General features: G+C 40.5%; 1 protein-coding gene across 2 annotated transcripts in view; it reads left to right on the top strand.

Annotated features, from left to right (window-relative positions):
- TTC28 (tetratricopeptide repeat domain 28) overlaps positions 1 to 24,311 on the top strand; it is a 392,003-nt gene that overhangs the window by 258,346 nt on the left and 109,346 nt on the right. For both annotated transcript variants that reach the window (XM_028146798.2, XM_008142485.3), the window contains exon 6: positions 1,245 to 1,752. In XM_028146798.2, the coding sequence (XP_028002599.2) occupies positions 1,245 to 1,752 (508 nt within the window). The remainder of the gene's footprint in view (positions 1 to 1,244; positions 1,753 to 24,311) is intronic.

Here is a 24,311-nt window from a genome sequence, read left to right as displayed (position 1 = left end):
AAAGACAAGAATCTAAGCCCTAGCCGGTTTGGCTCAGTGGATAGAGCATTGGCCTGCAGACCAAAGGGTCCTGGGTTCGATTTTGGTCAAGGGCACGTACCTTGGTTGCAGGCTGCTCCCTGGCCCGGGCCCTGGTCTGGGTGCGTGTTGGAGGCAACCAATCGATGCACATCGATGTTTCTCTTTGTCTTTCCCTCTCTCTTCCACTCTCTCTAAAAATCAATGGAAGAATATCCTCAGGTAAGATTAACAACAACAAACAAAACAAAACCACAAAAAAACAAAACAAAACGAATCTAAGACTATATGCACTTGGTAAGATTCTAAAACCTGTTATTTTTGTTGTTCCCATTTGGTTCACTCTACCTATATAGAGTCATTTTCATTAAAACTTTTCACGCAAAAGGGGCTCATGTACTTTTCTTTAGACAAGAAATGCATGAGCAGCAAACACTGTGAGGGGACTAGGAAAATAGCATTTCTTTTGCATGGAGGCTGGGGTCAGAAGAGCTTGTAGGCAAACAAAACAAACAAAAAAACAAAGCTGGAAGAACCACTGTGGGCCTGAAAAGGGGTGGTGAGGCTCAGTGGAGTCCTCGCCATTCAGAGGTAGAGTTTGTAACCCACCCATTGCTTTCCTTTGGGGCTCATCTAAACCTAAGCCCTCCACTGTAACCAGCACTGATGAAGTCACATTAAAGGAACAAAGATAAGAGAACAGGCCCTCCAGTGGGTCTTAAGTCACAAAATTATCATTAATTCTTAATATATCCCTTACCATTAATGTGTCCATTTGCTTTTGGGAGAAGGCTAGCTAAATGCCCGGGAGTGCAAAGAGCCAAGCATGGATTTCTCCTACAAATTTCCTGTGCTATACTGTAACTAATTTTGGTTTTCTTCAACATTTCCCTAGACTACAGAGGTTAATAGCTATTAGCATAGCTATAATATCATAATATTAGAAATATCAATACGTTTTTAAGATGACGGTTTTGTGGAGTGCAACCTGCTTCTGTGAGATTAGGTATTGAAAGTTACTGATTAAATTGTCATTGTCTTTTTATTAGGAGCTTGCTGTTCGGATGGGCTCTTACTCAGTTCTGCGTAGGTCTGTGAGCCACTGATAGAGATCAGGGCTTGGCTTGGGTGGTTACAGGCAATCTCTGTAACATGTTATCTGCTGAAGCAAACCAAAGCCATTTTCTGAGGTGTTTTCATTTCTCTGCTCTATGCTTTTTCTCTAGGCAGCTTCATCAGCCCTGAGCAGTCTGGGCCATGTGTACACGGCCATTGGAGACTACCCCAATGCACTGGCCAGTCACAAACAGTGTGTTCTTCTTGCCAAGCAATCCAAAGATGAGCTTTCTGAAGCCCGAGAACTCGGCAACATGGGAGCCGTGTATATTGCCATGGGTGACTTTGAGAATGCTGTGCAGTGTCATGAGCAGCATCTGAAGATAGCCAAGGACCTGGGCAACAAACGAGAAGAGGCCCGGGCCTACAGCAACCTGGGCAGTGCCTATCACTACAGGAGGAACTTTGACAAGGCCATGTCTTACCACAACTACGTGCTGGAGCTGGCACAGGAGTTGATGGAGAAGGCCATTGAGATGCGGGCCTACGCTGGCCTGGGCCATGCTGCCAGGTGCATGCAGGATTTGGAGAGAGCTAAACAGTACCATGAGCAGCAGCTGGGCATTGCTGAGGACCTCAAGGACCGGGCTGCAGAAGGACGAGCATCCTCTAACCTGGGTAAGGACAGAATGGCTTGCGATGCAGGTCAATTCCATGGGCTGGAAATAGCTGGAGTAGCCCACTGTCTTTGTGTTTTATTCAAAAGAATCTCTTCAATGTGTGTGTTGTATATTTCCTTCAGTTATATTTCCTTGGAGCCTGTCTGCTCTAAATCACATGATCCTTCCTGTCATCACAGTGCTGTAAGGATTAAACTCTGAAATACTGGAAAAACAAAACACCCCAACCTTTTAATCTGTCTAGAGAGAAGAATGACCAGATTTATCTAATTAGAGAGAAGGGGAATGAAATGAGGATATAAAGCTATGTTTGGTTTAAATGAAAGAGAAGCTGCTAGGAAGCCATCAATGAAAGAGAATTTGAGAAGTTTTTGTTCAAAGGGGTTTCTTTACTTGGTGACTTGAACCCCACAGGAAGTGTATTTTTCCTCAGTAGTATGTGTATTCCCAAATGATATTGATAGTTTAGTATAAATGCAAAATTATTTTTTGAAAGATCTATTTAAATAAGATAGATTTGCAGTCACTATTTTGATAGTACCCATCCACTGGTTGTAGTTAAGATTTATATATTTGGATTTATATAGTAAGAGACACTAAATATTGGTAACGGGCCACTTTTTAGAAGATACTGTTATCTTGTCTCTATACCTAGGTGTGGGTTCATAATGAAAGGAAGGAACAGATGTGTTTGGAAGTATAAGCTGAACTCAGCCTTGTGCCTGGATTTGTTCTGTGTCCACAGAGACTGAGGAAGGGGAGAGGACAAGGAAAAAGTGACCTTATTGGTATTAGTGTATGCTTATCAGATATTAGTAGCAGCAGAATGTAAAAATCAGCCTCTTATGTGACCTACAAAACAAGGCACCTCATCTCTATGTAATTTAAGCACTACTCCTCCCTCTCCCCACCTCTGCTTATTGTAACCATATGTTTCATGAATATGGTTGTTAGAAAAAGTCTGGAAGACCCCTGGAGATGACTCTGACGATGGTATTGAGGTCAGAATGAGAGTCTAGAGAGTCTGTAAGAACTATAGAAATAAGCTCTTGGCATTATATATTCGTTCAATGGATCAAGTATTATTGAATCAGTCATTTATTGAATCGTGCTAAATCCTGGAATAGTTGCCTTAAGGTACAGAGAAGTAAAAAAAAAAGCTTATAATTTAGTTGGGGAAATAAGACTAATACATAGGACAACAGAGGCCTCCCTGCAGGACAGTGTTAATAATGTAGTGCCATGCAATTCCTAGAAGGGAGACCCTGAGGGCTTGGAATAACCTAGAAAGCTTCTTGGAGGAGATTAGACCCAGGTAGACCTTAAAGAATAGGTGAGATTTGGCCAGGAATGGGATGGCATTGATGGTAAGGAATATGTGGAAGAAGGTATAAGAAAGTTAGGTTGGCATATCTGAGGGATGGTGACATGATTAGACTTCAGGAATGTGCTAGAGGGTGGTAAAAGATTACTATGAAAAGTAGGCAAGGGATATGCTAATGAGCAGGAATTCCTGATGGTTTTGAAATGTAGGCCTAAGAAGATAGACTAGATATTTAAGGAAGACAAGTCAAGCAGTGGCACATAGGATAAATTGGAGGGCTGAGAACCTTAAATGGCTGTGCAGCTTGGACTATTTCGATTTTCTTTATCTGAGTTTGAATTAGTTTTATTTTCCAAAGACTTTGTTCAGGTCATTTAATTTATTGAAATAAAGTTACTTATAATGTTTCCTTATTTTCCTTTTAATGCTTGTAGGATATATAACGATATGCCCTCTTTCATTTCTGGTAATGGTAGTTTGTGGGGTTTTTTTGTTTTGCTTTGTTTTGTTTTTTTACACCTGTACCATTTTCTAGATCATTCTAGCTTGATATTTATCAATTTTCTTGATCTTTTTAAAAAACTGCGTTTTTGTTAAATTTTTCATTGCTTGTCTATTTTCGATGTCATTTATTTCCAGTCTCACTTTTATTATTTCCTTCTTGCTACTTACTAACTTTCTTGTTTCTCAGGTTGAACTTTAGGTCATTGATTCTAGACCTTTCTTCTTTCTAATACAAGTGTTTAAAAATATAAAATTTCCTTTAAACACTGCGATAGGTGCATCCAGTAATTTTTGATGTATTAGGTTACCTTCAGTAAGTTCAAAATATTTTCTAAAATCATCTGTGATTTCCCTTTAACACCTGTGTTATTTAGAAGTATTGTTTAAATATTAATATGTTAGAGATTTATTGTTATCAAATTCTAATTTAATTTCATTGTGGTCAGAGAACATATTTGTAGGATATATATTGTATTTTCTATCTGTAGAATTTACAGTTGGTTCTTTTAATGAAAATTTTCATTTAACTGCTAAGATTTATATGTTTATTACATGTATATTTTTTCTTTCCATAGCTGAGCCTAGATATTACAAAAGCTTTTATTTTATTTTATTTTTATGTGTGAATATTGCTTTATTTTATTCTTTTCAAACCTGTTATAGCAGCAAAGAATAAGCCTTAGATCACAGCCCTCCACGGTGGCTGCTCCTTGTCCTGCATGATGAGGGGGAGGGAGGCTTTCACCCATTTTCAATTCAGGGTGGGGGAGAGGGAAGCAAAACCTTTTAAAACATTGTCTGCTAATTCCACGTCCGTCCTCTTATAGTTGGACCATGTTGACTACCTATTGTTGATGTTGATGTTTTGTAATAGCTTGGTTGAGATATAATTCACATACCATACAATTTAAAGTAGATAATTCAGTGGTTTTTAGTATATTCACAGAATTGTGCATTGATTGCCTTTTGTACTGAGTATTAGTGACATTTTATTGTTTCTTTTTCGTTGTTGTTAATCCTCACCTGAGGTTATTTTTCCCATTGCTTTTTCAGAGAGAGTGGAAGGGAGGGAGGGAGGAAGAGGGATGGAGAGAGAGAGAGAGAGAGAGAGAAGAGAGAGAGAGAGAGAGAAAGAGAAGAAACATCAATGTGAAAGAGACACATCCACCAGTTGCCTCCCCAATACTGGGGGTGGGGAGTGAACCTGTATCCCTGTATCCCTTTGGTGTGCAGGCCAACGCTCTAATCACTGAGCCACACTGGCCAGGGCTATTGTTTCTTTTTATATCCTATATCCAGTAATATGGAATTATATCCAACCTTGTGAATGATACTTGATAGAGGTTCTCGATTCTGATATATTTCTCTTAATAGTATTGATTTTGTTGTTTTACCAGTTAACTTTACTGAATTCAGGCTCCAAATTCAGTCTTCTCTGTGGTGGGTGGCAGTTGAAATCTCTGTTGGGGTCGTTTACCTTTAACTGGGCTGCTTAGACTCTGCCTTTCACATACATATTTCAGGAGTTAGAGATTCAGTTAGAATTTATATTCAGAATTTAAGGCCCCCCACTGTGGCTCTCTATGGGATTTTTTTCCTCTGGTTCTTCAAGCCAGTAAGGCTGTGTTTTTTACCTGAATGTTTAGCCTCACCACCTTATATTAATTGGGGAAGAAAAGATGCTCTTTGGCATTTCAAAAATGGGAAACTTACCAATGCCATTCCCTTCTTCAAATGTTCAGCTCCAACCTCTCTGTCGTTTCTCACTCTTGTGGTTGTGCTTCGTTGCCTTTACACAGATTCCTCCCCCAGCCTCCTCCATGCCTGTGACCCTCTCCCCCACAGACTTCAGAGTTATTATTTATAGGAGGGTTGGACTGAAAGGAACTCCTCCTCCATTACGGAACCAGAATTCCTGCTGTTCTTTTTTAATCCATTGCAATTTGATTTGCTTCTTTTGTCCCCTGAAAAAAGATCAACAGTGAACTCCTCATGCTGACTTTTACGATCTTTTGACAATTCTAAATTTTCCTAATCAGTATGCAGCCTCGGCGTGATTTACTGACTGTTCCTTGAAATTCTCTCCCCTCCTAGTTTCTGTGAAGCATGCTCTCCTAATTTTCTTCTTGGCTGCTCTTCTTGTGTCTTCTTCATTGGTATTTTTTGAAAATGGACAATTTAAAAAAGTTACAAAAGTCGTACTTACTTTTGTAAAAAAAAAAAAGTTCTTATAGTACGTAAGTGTGAAAAGTTGAAAAAGGAGATCCACTCCCTTACATTTTTACCTTCCCCTTTCCCACTCCTCAGAGTTGGTTAGAATCTTTTCAGACCTTTTTACTATGTACATAAACACATGGCTGTGTTTTGTTTCTTGATTTTTTTCTATTCTTTATATATCTTCCTTTATCATTTTCAATTACTGCTTCAATGTGCATTATTTCTAAATTTTTGTTCACCAGCTCTGACCTCTGTCTATTATTTTTGCATTTCCAACTGCCTAGTGGATACTCCATCTGATTTTCATGCTGATCTGTCAAAGTGAGTACAAACATGACATTTTTTTTCTAAATTAACTGCTTCTCCTAGATTGCCTAATTCTGTTGATGACAGCCCCACCCCTCTGGCCATCTGTATTAATTTTCTATTGTCGTAGCAACAAATTGCCACAAACTAGTGGCTTAAAACAACACAAATTTATTCTCTTACAGTTCTGGAGGGCAAGAGTCTAAAATCAGCTCCACCAGGCTAAAGTCAAGGTGTCAGCAAGACTGACTCTTCTGCAGGCTCTAAGGGAGAATCGGCTTCTCATGGCACCTGTATTCCCTGGCTTGTGGCTTCTTCCTCCACCTTCAGAGGGCATCACTCCAATCTCTGCTTCTGTCATCACATTGCCTTGTCTTCTGCCCTGACTTCTCTTGCATCCTCTTATAATGACAGTTGTGATTCTCTCAGGGCCACTTGAATAATCCAGGGTGCTCTCCTCATCTCAGGATTCTTAACTTAATCACACCTGCTGAGTCCTTTTTGCCATGTAAAGTAACATTCATGGTTCCTGAAATTAGGACCACAGCATATTTGGGGGGAGAGGCATTATTCAGCCTATCATACCATCCTAACTTAGAAATCTAAAGTCATCATTGATTTCTTCCTTTTTTTTTTTTTTAGTTGACTCTCAGTCTAACAGTTTTCAAATAAATATTCTCATAAAGGTTCTTTTCTTTCATTGCCTCTTCCTAATTGCCCAGTCTAATGTATTATCTTACTAGTTGGGTTTTCTTCACAACCATCCCACCTTCCCATGTCTTCTCCATCCCGCACATCGATAAGACTGACCTACCTGGAGCTCTATTCCAGGCAGTCATCAGTGCACATGGCATGCCACGCTATGGTCAAAGTCCTCACCTTTAAACCCGTCATCCTTTCCTTTCTTTAATTCCACTGCTGCTCCGTACATGCTCCTTAGCCAAACTGCGCTTTTCCATCTTCCCTGACCTCATCGCATTGGCCATGCTTTCTCACGTTAATATATTTCCTCAAGCTGTTTCTTCCACTTGGAACTTCTGTGTCCCTCTTTTGCTTGTCTAAAGTGTACTCTCTTGATAATAAAATAACTTTCTTACCTTGCTGGAGCCCTGGTAACACTTTAAAAATGTCTTTTATTCTATTTATATTCAATCAGGAATTATGGTTATTTGTATACTTGTGTGGTTAACATTACTGGATTAAAATTATTACAACTATGAACAACATTCTACTCTATAGTCTCTGCATCACTGAGTATAATAAGTGGTACACAATATATACTTACTGGTTAGATTGAACGAGTCAAGCTTATAGCCAGATATTGTGCCCCGTGATTGGAAGAATAGTGGTGCCGTTGGAAAGAGAAAGGAAAGCTGGGAGGAGGGATTAGTTTTGGGAAGCACGTGATAAGTTTGATTTTGTACATGGCCATTATGCATTTCTCTCACTTAATGAAATATGAACAAATAGAACTGGAAACAAGTATTCAGAGGGCATCATCCTAATAACATTTATGAGATGGGGAAGGAAAGCCCACCAGCGAGTCTGAGTCAGATTCACAGAGTGGAGGGATCCAGGGGGAGCTCAGGGAGAAGAGGGTTCCGGGTGTAGAGGACATGTCACCTACCTGAGAGAAGGCAAGGACAATGAAATTTGAATCACAAAGAAGGTTATTTGACAATGGAAGCTTCTGAAATGGAGAGAAAGAAGGTAGAGATGACAAGAAAGCTTTGTGCTTTGGTGGTCAGCATATACTAATATTTGTTTATCCACCTTTCATTTGCTTTTAAATAAAACAAATAGAAATGATTTAGACTCTTTAGGTTTTTTATGAACAACAAAGAATAGCCTAGCTGTTTTCTAAGTATGTCTTACTTGTGAAAATGTTAATGTAAATTTTGGCTTGGAAAATGTCCATCTTTTTCTTTTATGCTCAAATCAACTATAGTTGCATGGCAATATTTCTGAGGCCTCTGTGTGTTTTTTTGTTTGTTTGGTGGCCTTCTTTATGGTTCTAATTTAGGCACTTGGGAGTCAAACCTCAGTTAGACTGCAGAATAGGTCACTGGATTACAGCTTCAAAGTCCTCTCACCCTGAGCCTCACAAATCTTGTTATTTTCTGGGGAGCCAGACAGAATGGCCTCTCATCTTACTTAGAGATAAACTGCAATTAGGAGAGTGAAAAAGGAGACAATTAGAAGGATGGCTAGTTTCATTCCCCCCCTCCCCTCCCACCCTGGGAGTCATGTGTTAGAGGAAAAGTTTGGTAGTAATTCTGGTGAGTAAACATCTTTCCTTATAGTAGTTACAGTGCACCAGAAATGGTGAATCTCAGCTGTTCTAATTCTAGGATTTAAGAAATACCTCCTAGATAACTTATTAAAATTACATTTAAAAAATTAAATTCTGCAAATCTGAATGAGAAAATTTGGAATTCCCAAGGAAAGAGGGAACAATATTATATATTCTCCACATGATACACACACATAATTCACTGTAATTAATTTTATTCCTAAATAGATTTTATAACTTAAGTCATATTATGAACACATATAAAACCGAGTATCCTAAAAAATCTTTTAATAAATTTCTTTTGTAAGAGAAACAAACAGTTTTATAATATGTTAGTCACTCTCTTTTACCTGTTTTTCACATTTCAGTTTTTACATGTTGGGTTTTCTTTAGGTGGAGAGAAGCTAGCTTTACAGGTAAAATGTTTATAATAATCGTATATAGTAATTTATTTACACTAATTGGGCATGTTTCTTTGGAAATACACAGTATGATTAATGGAATCATGTTTAAAATAACCGCTCAAGATGTCAAAGGGTCTGTGAGAACTTACATAGAAATTCTTGGTATAGCAATGCAATTCCATTATATTTGTGTTTTATAGTACTTGTTTGTTTTTCTAAGAACCCTATGAGATAAACTATTATTATTCCTTTTCACTGATGAGGATTCAGAGATAAATAAACATTTGTGACTCACCCAAGATTATAGAGTAAGAGGCAGAGTAGAGGCTACGTACAGGTCTATGATTCCATGTCCACGGTTCTTCCATGATGGAATGTTCCCATTAGAGGAGTGGATTCCAGCAGGAGCCAGGCTAGCATGACCTGGCGTAGGGCTAAAAGCCAGAGATGCTTCTTGTTCAGCACCTCTCCATCCTCCTACCTTGCTTCCCTATCCCCCAGCCTACACGGAAGATGAGAAAGAGGAAGCACCACTGGAAGGGGTTATAGGCCACCTTGAAGCATTGCCCCGGCTTATGCCTAAGGACAAGGCAGCAAGCATTCCTAGGAAAGCATAGGCACCGGTAGGATGGAACAACGCTTTCCTCTTTCCTAGAGAACCTATTGTCTATTGGTTACTTGCACCAAGCTAGACACTTTGCATTCATTATTTCATTTTATCCTCATTACAAAGCTATGTGGTGGGCATAGGATTTGTCCTATATCCATGCACTTGATAAGCAGCAGAGGCAAAACCCAAACCTAGGTCTGCATGCTCTCTTCTACTGCAGCCCACAGGACCCCTCTGAGACCTGCTCATTTATTGAACAGTTGGTTCTTCTGCTTGAGAAGCATAGACAAGACTATACAAATTGTCAGAGTTTAATAATGTCCATAATATAGGAAGCCAAACCACACAGCCCAGCTTTCATTCAAAGCAGTTCTTATGAAGGGTCATGAAAAGGGAAAATATAAATACAGGAAAAAAAATGTGTCCCAGAGCCTGAAACAGATTTTTCTAGACATCTAAAAGAAAGTAACAAGAATGTGCTCTCCCCATTGGAAAGAAATGAGGAATGGAGAGCATCAACCAAAGCAGGAGATTTTTCTGATCAGGCACCAGAGGACTCCCAGGAAATGATTCAGACCCTCATTAAGGTTATGACACGCACATCCTGTGCTGTGGCCCACACCTCTCAGTGCCTAATAAATATTAATAATATTTATTCTCTCTTTTATGTCAAGATTTGTTACCCTGCTTGTCTAGACATTGCTATTTAAAAGGAGCTGCGATTTGCTTACAGATAGAGCACGTCTGTAAACATGTGAGCAGGAACAGCCGGGGCAGTAAATCTTGGTCAGAGCTGCACTGTGGACGGTTGCAGAAGAGGCTGCAAAACTGTGGTTGGAATAATGAAGTGGATGTTCGCTGCCAGGTCCCAGAGTTCTGTCTCCAGCAGGCAGAGTCTAGCAGTAAATTAGCTTATGTTTCAGCTTGGCAGTTGGCACTTGGTTCATTTGTAGATGCTAATTGTAATCTGATGTTATCAGCAGCAGGTAATTGAAATGGGCTTGATGAATTACTTAATTTTCTTTAATAGCTGAGTCTTCAAGAACTGAATAAAGAAGATAAGGTGATCTGGAGCAAAATACAACAGCTCTATCTTTCTAATTAGTGCTCAGAGGTTTTTCCTTCTTTACACAAATGGTTATGAACAAGTGAGGCTGAATAGGTTTATGAGTCAAAAGCCCCCATGGGGGCATTTCCCATTAGGCAGCCCAGTCCTGAGCATTGATAACACTTCTGTTAGGACTTCAGAAAGGAACACTTGAGTGATAACTTTGAAGAGCATTGATTTCTGAACACAACTTTGTTTTCCCAGACTTAGGTGGTTCCTGCCTGCTGGGGGTACTGCCACTTTGGCACTCACCCTACCTTTAGCCTCTATTTTGTGGCCATTTTCTGTGAGCAGTGCAGCCTGGTACCATGCAATAAGCAGGGGAGCCTCTCAATGATGCTAATCATTGGCTCCTACCACCCATACCTGGCACTGGCACCTCCCACACCTGCCTGTACCTAAGTCTGTCCATCTGTAGCAGTTCCTGTGTAGCCCTTTGCTTTGCCAGCAATGTTGGGTGCAGATGTGATCCTGGGTCCTACCATCTGTGCTGGACGCTGCATACTGGACTTATGCCACGTGACTATGATAAGCTTTGGGGTCTTTCTTCTGGAATCGTTTGGCTCTGCTTTTAGTCTCATCTTTTTTCCTTAAGGAATCCATCTGTTGTGAGGTGACTTATGAGGAATTGACTTTTGGCTGATTTCTTGAGAAAATCAAAATAGTAGAAGATGTAGAGTACTAGAATCCGGTCTCTTAGATAGACATTTGGAGCAGATGTACCAAGTGATTATTCAGATCGCCCCTGTGGTTCTCCTTTATAGCAAACTCTATTAAAGAGAACTTACTGTTAGAGGTGAAGATTCCCTACATAGGAAGGAAAATAAGGGTTTTCTCTCTATACCTGGCATATTTATTTTTCGAAAATCTTTAACATTCTATAAGTATTTATTGAGTACCTACTATGTGCTAGCAACTATGCCAGTGGCTGTTTGCTAAAGCGGGCATTTTAAGTGCTTAAAGTAAAAGTACTTAGTGATTTCATAAAGTATTACATGGGGTGTAATTCTAATTAAGGGGGTGTCAGAAAACTCTTCCCTGAGTAAGTGGCCCCAATTTATCTTATTAATACCATTTTCTGCCATTCCACCCTTCACACTCACTGTTCCCCACACCTCTGGCTTTCTTTATGCCATTTCTGCCCTGAGTATCTTTCTCTGGTCAAGCCTGTGAAGTCTTACTTATTCTTTCAAACTTCAATCAAAGATCTCTTTATTCTTAAATCTCCCTCTCAGGTTTTTCCAAGAAATGTAGTGTTCATCTGTATTCTCCTACCATTTTTGTATGTAGCACTTATTAAGTATTGTAATTATTTACCAACTAGATCATAAATGCCAATAATAGGCAGGATATGTATCTTAACTTATTTGTGTCCTTACCCTAGTGGCTAATGCTTGTACTACAGTGGGTATACCCACTATATCTATATATATAAAAGGCTAAGTGACCATCTGACCTTCCAACCTTCTGACCGGCCAGGAGGTATGATGCACACTGACCACCAGGGGGCAGACGCTTAACGCAGCAGCTGCCAAGCTGCGGTGACTTGGCAGCGGTGGTTCTTGGGTGACGCACCCTGGAACTGGAGAGGAGGGAGCCCGATTCCTTGCGGGGCCATGCGATTCCACCTTTAGCCATGGGTTATGTTGTTGCTGGGGCACTGTCGCCCCAAATCTGGTTTACTGCACACTTACGTTTGCGTTCCACACCCTGTATGACAATGGGACCCTTTGGGGGATGTAAGAGAGCCAGTTTCGCCCAATCTCCGCAGGCCAGGCCGAGGGACCCCACCTGCTGGAAGGACCCCGCTCTCTCTGCAGACGCCTTTTGAGCCATGGTGCCACTCCAGGTGTGGCTGGCTGGGGAGGGACCGCGGGAAGTTGGCTTCAGGGTGTATTGGATCTGTATAGCCCAGTCCCACCCCACTGACCACCTTCTAATTAATTTCCTTTCAATGTGCACGAATCTGTGCACCGGGTCACCAGTATAATATATCTTGAATGGATGAAGGATGATGTGAGCCAAGTACTATGGAAAATGTCAGAAACTAATAACTGGAGTCTAGGGTTCAAATAATTACTCTTTCATATTTACTATTTTCATCCATTTCCTGCTGCTTCTGATTCTATAGCCCAGGGTGACTAATTCTGGGAACCGATGGCAGTTTCTGTAAATAAGCTTTGGACCTTCACATTCTTGTCAGTGTAGATGATGTCTAAAACTCCTTACTACTCTTTAAAGCTCAAATTCTATTACTTTTCTGTAGAAAGACAATGTATATGGAAGCTGAAACTTGATTCCTAAAGCCTTTTAAGTGAACCAAAATATAATCAGCTTGATAGTTAAACCAGCAGGTGGTGATTAGGTTTTATGATACCATTTTAGTTTTACTCCTTACTGGTAGTAGGAATACAGAATTGAGTAGATTTTTCTCCTTTCTTTACATAATCCTTTGGCCTATAGCTGGATGAGACAGTCTGATTAGCAGGCTAACTAAAAATATATTAACCTTTTTGTGTTTGTTTGTTTTAATCCCTCATCTGAGGATATTTTTCCATTGATTTTTAGAGAAAGTGGAAGAAACAGGGAAAGACTGAGAGAAATATTGATGTGAGAGAAACACATCGATTGGTTGCCTCTTGTATGTGCCCCGACCAGGGCCTGGGCCAGGGAGGAGCCTGCAACCGAGGTCCCTGCCCTTGACCAGAATCGAACCTGGGGCCCTTCTGTGCTCTGTGCACTAAGCCAAACCGGCTAGGGCTATATTAACGTTTTTGGATGTTTATCCAAGAAGTTTACAAAACACTACTAAAATGAGATCCTTTGTGCAGCCTTGAAGAACCGTAATATTTATTACTTTTGGACAAGAAAATCACTAGGATCTTACACTGTTTCTTCTTTTAAGTATATGAACTTAACAGTCTATTCTCCTCTTCATTTAACATCTAGCCTTAGGAAACTTTTAGGTATTCAAATAACAGGTTCCATAGAGAATATATGAAAAGGCCTTTGTGATATCTTCAGCGCACCTTTGAAGTGGCATAGAAGTCATTTTAATAAGAAATGGAATGCCCCGGTGCCAACACGATACTTTTTATGCAGTGTTTCGTTAGTTCATTTAAACATTCAAAAATAGAAGGCTCATTATTCCCATTTAGAAATGGAAAACCTAAAGAACAGAGAGGTTAAGCTGTCAAAGGCCCCATAGCGAGTCCCATGGTATGCGGCAGAGCTGTCTGAATGGAAAGTCAGTGCTCTTTACACAGCATCACATTGCTTCTCCAAAGAGAGGGCTAGCATCGTTTAGGAAAGAGCTAAAGCTCTACTGTTTTTACATGACAAGGACAACTTGACATTGAAACTGGAAATGGAGCATTTCTTTTGCCCACAGCTTCTTTTCATTCTCATTCACTGATCCCAGTTTTACAAGCACACCTATGGACTGAATGCAGGGCAGAGCGTGGCTGCTTATATACCGCTTCAACTCTCCCCTGCTCCCCAGCATGAAATCCACAAGAGGCTCAAGTGTTTAAGACTCTCTTCAGCATAATTAGTAATTTCAAGGTACCTTCAAAAAGTAGCTTTCACCAAGAACCATTTTCAGCACGTTGTCCCAGAAATTCTTAAGGCTCTCTCTGACACAGCAGAAACTGCATTTGCTGAATTGGATTAAAGCCGGAATTCGACTTTTCGTTGGTATTGCTGACTCAGCCTGTCCCCACTTGACTTTTAAAAAGCTTTGTTAACTCCTGAGTACAGGCTCTCAGTTTTCAACGAATTTCAGAAACTGGTCTTTTCTGTCTTCCTTTGAAGAGTTAAGTTACTCTGGGAAGTGAGTGCTTTCATTTTCTCTTAAAAATTGCATTGGTGCCATTTAAAATGGTTCCAAGAGCAATTAAAAAGTGAAATAAATGCTTTGTCGTTATGTGCCCAATGTGCTTGTAAAGGAAGCCCTCATCAGAACAGCCCCAGTGGCAAAAAGGAACAGATTTGTGTTCTTGAGCCAGAATGTCAGAGTTGGCCACTTCTTTGAAACAACAACAATTTTGTAATTGTGTTTTCCTGATTCAAATGGAAGGTCCCATCAAATCCATTACCTAATACCAAATAAGACAAAGACAGCTTATAACATGGCCCAGCTGCTGGAGTGCTCTGGAGGGAGACATAATATGCTCTGTGACTCAGTAAGCAGAAGGTAATGGACTAAAAGTTATCAAGCCCTTCACAAGGAGATCTGGAGTTTAACCAGAAATTTCAGACTGTCAACCTTAACAAAACAGATGGTGCGCTCCAGTTCGCGGCACCATCCGGCGAGCTGGCATGTCTGCCCTGACAACTCCTGGTACTTCTTAAATGCCTGATGGAGAAAGACATTCTCTTTGTCATCAGTGAAGAACTTGCACTACTGTGTGTGTGTGTGATAAAGGGAACAAGAAGCACCCACTTGCTAAATCCTTTACTAAACACTTTTATGATCTTTCTGTCCTCTGGGGCTTTGACATTTTTATATAAAACATCCTGTTGGACTGTTCTTTTTCCTTCTGGTACCATGGAAACCACTCAGATCGTGTGCTGATTTCTCTTCATTTTGATCACTCAGAGGCCCCGTTCATAAATGGCTTCCCCTCACCACCAGCGTTATGGGTTTTTACAGTGTTATTTAGCTACGGTGACAGTATTATATAATTTATCCCTAGGTCCGTTTCAGGCACCATCAGGCTATAGAATATAGAGTCCCCCTACAACTAGCATACGTGTGAAGAACCTGACTGCTGGACTCAGATGGCCTGGCTTTGGATCTCAGCTATGCCACTTAATGGCTTTGTGACCTTGGCTTAGTTGCTCCCTGCCTCAGTTTTTTAATCTCTGATATAGGCACGATTATAGTACCCATCACACAAGATAACTGAGGATTGAGTGAGTTGTATGTAAAGCCCTAAGAACAATACCTGGAACATAATAGACACTCACAAATGTTTTAATCATTATCATAGTTTTATATCATGTGTGAGAAGAGTATATCTTTTGTTAACACAAAACTAAGTTGCTAAAAGAAAGGTGAAAAATGTTATTGCAATACATACCATTGCTTATCCTTCAGAATATTCTGATCCATTGAAAATTGGAGGTGGTTATCAGGGGCCAGCAGTACCTGTTATTTGATTTCTTCATCTCTTTTTTGTTCCTGGCTTTATTGAGATATAAGTGGCATATAACATTGTGTAAGTTTAAGGTGTACAGTGTGACTATTTGATACACGTATATATTATGCTTTAATACATCTTTCACCTCATATAATTACCATTTTTTGTGGATGTTATGGTGAGATCATTAAAGACCTACTCTCAAAGCAAGTTTCAAATATTGTTAACTATGCTGTATATGTCACCATGCTGTACATTAGATATCTTGAACTTCCTCATCTAATAACTGAAATTTGTACATCTCCCCATTTCCCCCACCCCCCAACTCCTGGCAGTCACCCTTATACTCTGTTTCTATGAGTTTGGTATTTTTAGAATCCACATATAAGTGAGGTTATATATTTGTCTTTCTCTGTCTGGCATATACTTAGCGTAATGCTCTCACAGTTAGTGTGTGCTTTTGTTGTTTAGTTTTTCCCCTGTGAGATTTCTTCTGTGGCAGACGCTTTAAGGAGGAGATTTTCCTGTGACTCTACAGCAAGAGAATGGGCAAAGCATGGCTTTGAAGTGATGCAAACGTTGGCTCAGCCCACTTCATAGCTATGTACCTTTGTATTACTTAACCTTTCTGACCCTCAGGTTCCATCCTCTGGTGTTATAAGGAGACACTACCTCTGTGAGAAGCTTTCTCATGTTCACATCGGTGCTCTTCTGCCCCCTGCAATGCTCTGTGCCTGACAGGCAGGGAGCGCGCTTCTTCCTGCCCTGGGTCTTCTTCCTTGTCTCTCTCTCCATTCAGCCTGCAAGCCCTGGAGAAGCTGCAGGCTCGCCATCTGATGCATTTGTATTCCCAGTGCTTCGCTCTCTGCTTGTTAATCTTTGATGCTGCGTGAATTGATGAGTAGTGCTTAGCACATAGCAAGCACTCAGTAAATGGTACTGCTGTCATTATGCTCGGAGAGATTTGTCTCTTTTAAAAGAAGCTTACAGATGTCTCCACTCATCTCAATTAGCTGTATGTTAAAATGCAGACTTGAGTAAGAATGACCATCGCACAGCAATTTTGGCTTTCCAGAAGGTTTTTTACCAAAGAAAGGCAATGACTGCCAGTTGTTTTGTAATGGTAAACCAGATTTTTGCAACTCTGACCAGCGATCTCAGAGCACAGTCTTGAAAGAACTTGAAGGAATACCTGGTAGATTTCCAAATCATCTTCCACTGTCAAACCTGGTAAAGCCACAGCTTCCTGGGATTCTCAGAGGGGAGAGACTGTGGCAACCAGGACACAGACACACCTGAGCATGGGTGTCCGCTAGGCCTGGATTTGAACCATAGCTCTGCCATATATGAGCTGGGTAGCCTTGGGGAAGTTAAATCAGCTCTTCAAGCTTCACTCTCCTCATCTGTAAAATGGAGGTAAGAATAGAACATCCGGAGTGGGTGTGGGAGCTGCAGCTCTTCGGAGGATTAAATGAGACAACGGATGTGAAGCGCTTTGCCTGATGCCCGGCACACAGGACAGGCTCAGGAAGTCATGCTGGTATTGCCCCGAGACCTCCCTCTGCCTCGGGCACTGCTGGCACCACGAGGCTCTTTTCCTTCTTTCTTAGACACCCCCTTTCCTTCTTCTACGCTCCTGCTCTGAGTGATGTCAAAACTCGGGGGAAATTAAAAGTCCATAGTTCTTCATGTAGAAAATGTGAAGATTTCTAGACAGACGATTGGAGCTAGTTCCTGTTGTGCTGTGGGATTAGTTAGAAGAAAAGTTTCCTCCCATGCTGGTAAAAAAATAACTTTCTTCCTTTATATGGTTTTCACTTGCAAGGAGCCCATTTTCCCTGTTTTAACATTTTAAACCTTCTAGATCTTGAAAAGCATATTGTTTTCTTCTAAATATGTTTGTAATAATTGCAGAAGCAGTGGTGTGCTTGTAAATTACATGTCTGACTTTTAGTCTGTCTCTGTGATAGGGCCTTCCTCCCCCTTTTTCATCTTCTCTGTTTTCCCTTGAAGAAGAGAGGCGTGCTAAATGTTGTCAGATAATAGCAGTTCTCTTTAACAAACTCGTTCACCTATGTTTTTTCTCACACTCATTACTCATTATTCCATTGGATCCTTATCTATCTATCTATCTATCCCTGGTAGATTTCTGAATCATGTAAATTTCTAAATCAGATATATATACACATACATATACATACATATACATATACATACATACATACATATATATATGTATGTATATATATGTGTGTGTGTGTGTGTGTGTATATATATATATATATATATATCAGTGTTCTCCAGCACAAAGTTATTCTTGAAAGATTTATTGGAGTCATATTGGGAATGGTTGCAAAGCATGATCCATCTGGCTTATTGGTTATTTCCTTTATTTCTATAGTATTTTAGTGGTGTGTTCTCTCTGACTTTTTCTGACTATGAGCATTGACCCACAGAAGATGGTTTTAATATTTCATTAATTTTCCATTTATCTACTCACCCATTCTTCATCCATCTGTCCATCAAATAATTTTGATGCACCTGCCATGCTTGAAGTATCATTCTGCAAGCCTAAACTCAGTGGGTTGGGAGTCAAGAGATGTGTGTTTTTGTTCCAGCTCTGCCATTAACTCACTTTCCTCAGAGCGGAGAAATGACTTAATCCATAACATGGTAGTGTAGAGTCTTTCTCCCACTGACATTTTAGAATGCATCCATATAGAAAATTTGACCACTGCCTGTTTGCCATGCTTGGACATTTCACATCCCTTCAGAGTCATGGAAAATGTACAGATGACTCTGTTGTGCATTTAGGCACTTTAATTTGTGTCAACATTCAAGCTTTCTTTAAAAAAAAAAAAACACCCTCACGTTATTCTGGGGAATCTCATGGTAATGTTTATGGTGGTAATGTTTATGAATGACATTATGCCCATCATATCGTTTTGGCTTGTGTGATGGTTTCCTGAATGTTACATATTCATTTTGAGAAACCATTAACAATGGTGGACAAGGAATGTCAGAAAAGTCCAACCCTGATTTTTCTTTTTTGCCTTGCCTTTGTTCTGTTTTTATGGCTCTAGTAACAGGAATTTTATTACAGCAGTTTGTGTCCTCAGCTCTTTTGCTGAGGCTCTGCATAATTTATGATCTAGATTCCAAAATGTTAGTGAATTGCTCCACCAGAAATAATGGAATGTGACAGCAATGGATTCCACATTCTTGGCCCAAATATTTGTGTCTGTGGTTTACAAGTCATTTCAGAGCACGATTGCTACATTGTTCAAGCTGTTACTGGGAATGAATTCTGACAAAATAAGGGAATCTGGGTAATTATAAAAACACAAACTGGGTCTAGGCAACAGCATTCTGATTATGGGTATCTGGAAGAGGAGCATATTCACTCCCATCCTCCCCCCTCCCACAGACATGGTTCCCCCTTCTGTTCTAGGCCACATTGTGGAATACGAGGTATGTGATGTAGATTTCAGAGTATCTATTATATGAAAGGTATATATGATCGATGGATCAGCATTTACTGGGCACTTATCCTGCCTAAGTAAAGTAGGTATGAGCCTTTAAGATGTACCCTTGGAGGCATCACTTCTTTTTATTTTATTTTAAAATATATTTTTAATTGATTTTTAAAAAGAGAGGAAGGGAGAGAGATAGAGATAGAAACATCGATGAGAGAGGAAGTCATAGCTTGGCTGCCTCCTGCATGGCCCCCACTGGGGATCAAGCCCACAACCCGGGCATGTGCTCTGACAGGGAATCAAACGGGTTCCTGGGTCAGCACTTAACCACTGAGCCACACCAGCCAGGTGGCATCGCTTTCTTTTTAAAGTTTTATCTTCCTGGGTCAAATGCCCGATAAGATGGTGAATGATATGTCTCACATAAACCCAGATGTACATAAAGCTCCATAATCTGTTTATTTTTTGTTGAAACACATTTTTATTAGCTATATCTCCCAACTATTTCAGAAAGATCTGAGAATAGAGCCTACTTTAAATGCAAAATAATTTAAATGACCAAAAATTGCAGTTACTTGAGAAGTACTAAAGAGACTGTTTTGGTATAATAAATTAATCCCTGCCCCCATGTTGATGTGGCTTTTGTTGGTGAGTCAGAAGAGGTTTAGTGGTTGTGGAATTAACTGTATGATCTGGGAAGTTTGGTATTAAATTGTCCTTAGAATGGCAAAAATAAATAAATAAATAAATAATTTAAATAAATTTGTGGACTCTCCATGAAAAGAGTCCTTATATTAATCCTTGTAACAGAGCTGATAGAAAGGACAAAAATACAGTGTGGACAAGAGCATGCTTCTATAGTTGAAAGGGTGTCCTCTAATTCCTAGGATACAGCTGCTCTTTTATTTTAGTAAAGATATTGGTGAGTTGTCTCCACAACCAATTTGAACTGTTACTCTATGATCATACCACCCAGACCATGGACAGAGTTACTAGTATAAAGTAGAATGTGCGTGTACATTGTATGTATGTATGTATGTATGTGTATGTGTATGTGTGTGTATGTATCTGCTTTCTTTTACTATACCCTCCAATGAGATGTGGTGAAAAACGCATGCACTTAGGATTTGTTATTCATTTGTTTATTTAATATTTAATGAGCACCATGTCTCAGGCACTATTCTAGGCATTAGAGACAGAGCAGTGAATAAAACAAAATCCCCACTTAGCTTTCACTCTAGTATAGGAGACATAGATTTAAACAAACAACTGCAGCCAGGGAAAAGGAGAGAACGGGGATGGAGAGGAAGGAGGGAGTCGGAGTGCTGGCTGGTTTATTTTAGGTGGGGAGGTCAAGGAAGGCCTTTATGAGGGGATAATGTTGAAGAGAGACCTGAATGAAGCACAGTGTGAGCTTCAGAGTGAGCCAGACTCGGTTTAAATTCCGTCATTGTGACTGACTCGCCGTGGACCTCTCTGAACTCGTCTCGTCACCTGTTGAAGTGCAGTTAATCACACCTTGCTTGCAGGAATGTATTTATTGATATGTCTCCTCCTCCTCTCTTCTTTTGCATTTAAAAATTAAATACAGCTTTATATTCTCTGACCATGCTGGTTAGCCCAGAGTTTATAATATTTACAGTAACCATATTTTCCAAGTAAAATTAAAGGCTCAAGAATCTGATCTGAAAAAATTAGTATTTCTTATTTATCTGTATGAATAAATATCCAAGGGAGTTATAAAAATTAAGTATACTTAGTTACACATTTAATTAATATTTGTCTTTATTGAGAAGAAGTTTATATTAAATTGGTCATTTCTAGAAAATCCAGGCCCATGGATGCCTTAACTATGTTAAATGCCCACAGTCCTATAAAACTCTTTTGGGGAGTCCAGAAGTCAATTTTAACAGATCTTAACTTCTTGGAACTTGAAATGGGACCGTGGGTGGCATGAATGTTGACCTAAGTGGGAAGTGACAGAAAAGTTCTACAGTTAGAGTTTCTAATGTGGTGTGTTCCAGAGACTGTGATCTGCGTGGGATTGATGTGGACAGCATTACTGACAGTTCACAGTAACTTTAAAAGCTTCTTTAGAGAAAGAGTCCACTGGGACCTTATTAGTTCTAGAGCCACTAGCTGCTCTGGGGAGAGATTCAGAGGCACATCAACTTCAAGGCTGTGTCTGTTTTACATCAAGCTTCCTCTCAGGGAGCAATACAGCACACAGCTCAGTGCTGGCAAGACTTCCGGCTGAAGGAGCCCCTGAATCTGGAGCATTTAGTCATCACAGTCATCATCGTAATACTCTGTATTTATACAGTGCTTTACTTTGACCCCTTAACAGCCCAGCAGAGAGTCAAGGCAGACCCTCTTGACCTGATGGGTGAGGAATTCACATGTCCAAGATCACCCAAGAAGCCAGGAGTACACCCAGATCCAAGCTCATGAATAAGGTCCCCCTGGGCCATTGTGCTAAGAGGGACTGTCCTCCTCAGCACTGGAGCCACTGACCTGTGGCAGATCCTTCTACAGAATATCATCTGGGTGGTAGTTGGTGCTGTGATCCTGTCATTTGTATGCATAAGTCAGGACAGGAGAGAAAGGTTTGGCTCAGGGCTTGAAGCCGAAGAGAGCCATGCTGGGACAGATGGCACCTAAGAGGGCTTTCAAAGAGACTTTCCTTGGAACATTAGGATCACACATTTTAGAGCTAGAGAGGAACTGTAGTGATTATATCGTCCAATCTCCTTAATATGTAGAAAAACAGACCACAGCTCAGGGAAGTTGCGGGATTGAAATCACGGAGCTGGTTTGTGACCAAGCAGTGTGAGCGCCCGGTGTTGCTAATGCCAGGCCAGCCAGTTTCCTTCCTCAGATCAGGCTTACTCTCCTTAATCTCCCTCCTGCGATGGAAAACCTTTACTTTTTGACAGTTTTATATTTTAAATTGATCACCTAATGCTTATGGTTCCTAAAAGCAGTCCTGATTAAAATGTCTTTAATTGAAATAAGAGCAGTGATTAAGGCCTCCTCTCCTTGTACAGTGGGTTTACCTTCCTTAACTATCATCTCCTTGATTTGTGAATGTGCCACAGAAGTGGAGCTCCCTGGGCACTGGAGATAGTTGTTCATTTCATAGAATGTGTTTCATTTTCTGTTGTTTCATGTATCACAATGTGGTATTCTTATTTCTTTCCTTGACTCTCCTCCCATCTAGGCTGTGAGATCCTTGAAGGCCTGGCATCAGATCTTTTGAGTCTGTAGGTTGCGCCCCCTGGCACAGTGTATCACCCTCAGGGGCATTCATTAAATGTATTTGGGGAGCATGTTTACACTGCCTCTCCCTCAATCCCCTCAATCTCACCTCCTCTCCTTTCCCCCTCCCCCCCCCAACCCAGGATGAAAGCAGTTGTTCTCTAATCCTAATAGCTAACAGGAAAATGTGGAGTCTCATGATTCATGCTCATGTTGTCCTTTTAAGTAACCTGTATTTTGAGAACTGGTGGTCATTGTTATTCTTTGTTCATTTGAACTGTCCTCTGTTTTTGTTCGTTATCTTTGAGTTCAGTTCAGCAATATTGATTTCCCTTTAATGGAATAGAAGCCACCTCAGATCTCTCCTGCATATTGAGTTATGTTTTGATGTTTAGGGAGGCAACGCCGCCTAGTGATTAAGAGCTCAGGCTGTGGAGTCAGAGGGGCACCAGGTCTCTCAAATCCTGCCTGTGGGGTTATCTCTGGGCAAGTTGTTTGATAAGCCTCAGGATTTTCCCAGACTGTCTGTGCCAGAGCTGTACTGACCAAATCAGTATCGTTACAATTCTAAGCAGCAACATGTTCCCAGGTTGTTTTCTTCTTCCATCATTCATGCAGATGGAGAGATGGGCTCCTGCCAGGTTGGGCATCTTGATGGTGATAGTGAGTAGGAGGAAAAATATAAAAATCTCACACTTTCAACTCTCTTGTTTTATTAGTTATTAAAGCTTCCCTTGTGCAAATACTTGTAAACATTTGCTCAGTGTTTTTAAAAATTTGTAGCAGAAAGAGATTTATTGGAACATTCAAAGATTTTTTTGGATCTCATTTCCTAAGAGTCTAGCAGTACATTATTTTATCCATTATTAAACATTTATAAAAGTAAAGCTTTTGACAATATCTTGAGATTACAATGATTTTTGTGTCAGACATTTATTTGCTTCAAAATCTGGCAGGTTAATACTATAGTTCTTTTCACAGATTGAGTTAGAAAGTGTTTAAGGAGTATGGTGGTTTTAAAATCTGTCCATGGCCCTAGCCGGTTTGATTCAGTGGAAAGAGCATCGGCCTGCAGACTGACGGGTCCTGGGTTTAATTCCAGTCAAGGGCATCTATCTCAGTTGCAGGCTCAATCCCCAGCTCTGGTTGGGGCGTGTGCGAAGGCAACCAATCAATGTGCCTCTCTCACATCTATGTCTCTTTCTCTCCCTTTCACTATCTCTAAAAATCAATGGAAAAATATCCTCAGGTGAGGATTAATACAAAATAAAAATAAAATAAAACCTGTCCACGAATTCATTGATACTCCTCTGTTCAGAAAGTAGAGCCTGATTCTCCTTCTCTTGAATGTGGGCCGGCCTTAGTGACTCCCTTTTAGCCATCAGAATATGACAGAAGTGATGCAATGTGACTTCTGAGGCAAAGCCATAAAGAGAATACAGCTTCTACTTGGCTCTCCCCGTCTTGGATCACTCATTCTGGGGGCATTCAGCCCCATGTTTCGAGAATGCTCAAACTTAACCTCCCAGTGGAGGGCAGAAGTGGGTACTTCCCCTCCAAACCAAGAGGGAGCCTCCAAGAGAACTACTTACAATGTCTGAGGTGCCTGCATTATAAGTAACGGGAGTCACAGTCCTTAGAGAGATGTCTGATTATGGAATGAACTTGCTGGTCTGGTCCCTGTACCTTCCTGACTGGGAGAGGAGAACGGTAGAGACGGGCTAGTTGCAGAAAACTGGCACCCCCTATTGGCAAGTCAAGCACACATGAATTTCCTGTGGACCAAAGAGAGTTGAAGTTGGCTCGAGACAACTTTCCAGAACCCCTCCCAAAGAGGGCTGCCTCTGGATAAGGAAACCCCAGTACATGAGGCTATGGACTGTAACTCTAAGGATGGGATCTGAAAGAGGGTT

Source organism: Eptesicus fuscus, chromosome 23, assembly GCF_027574615.1.
Source record: "Eptesicus fuscus isolate TK198812 chromosome 23, DD_ASM_mEF_20220401, whole genome shotgun sequence".
NCBI classification, from domain to species: Eukaryota; Metazoa; Chordata; class Mammalia; order Chiroptera; family Vespertilionidae; genus Eptesicus; species Eptesicus fuscus.
The sequence above is the reverse complement of the archived record's forward strand: the minus strand, read 5'-3'. Positions and strand labels throughout refer to the sequence as shown.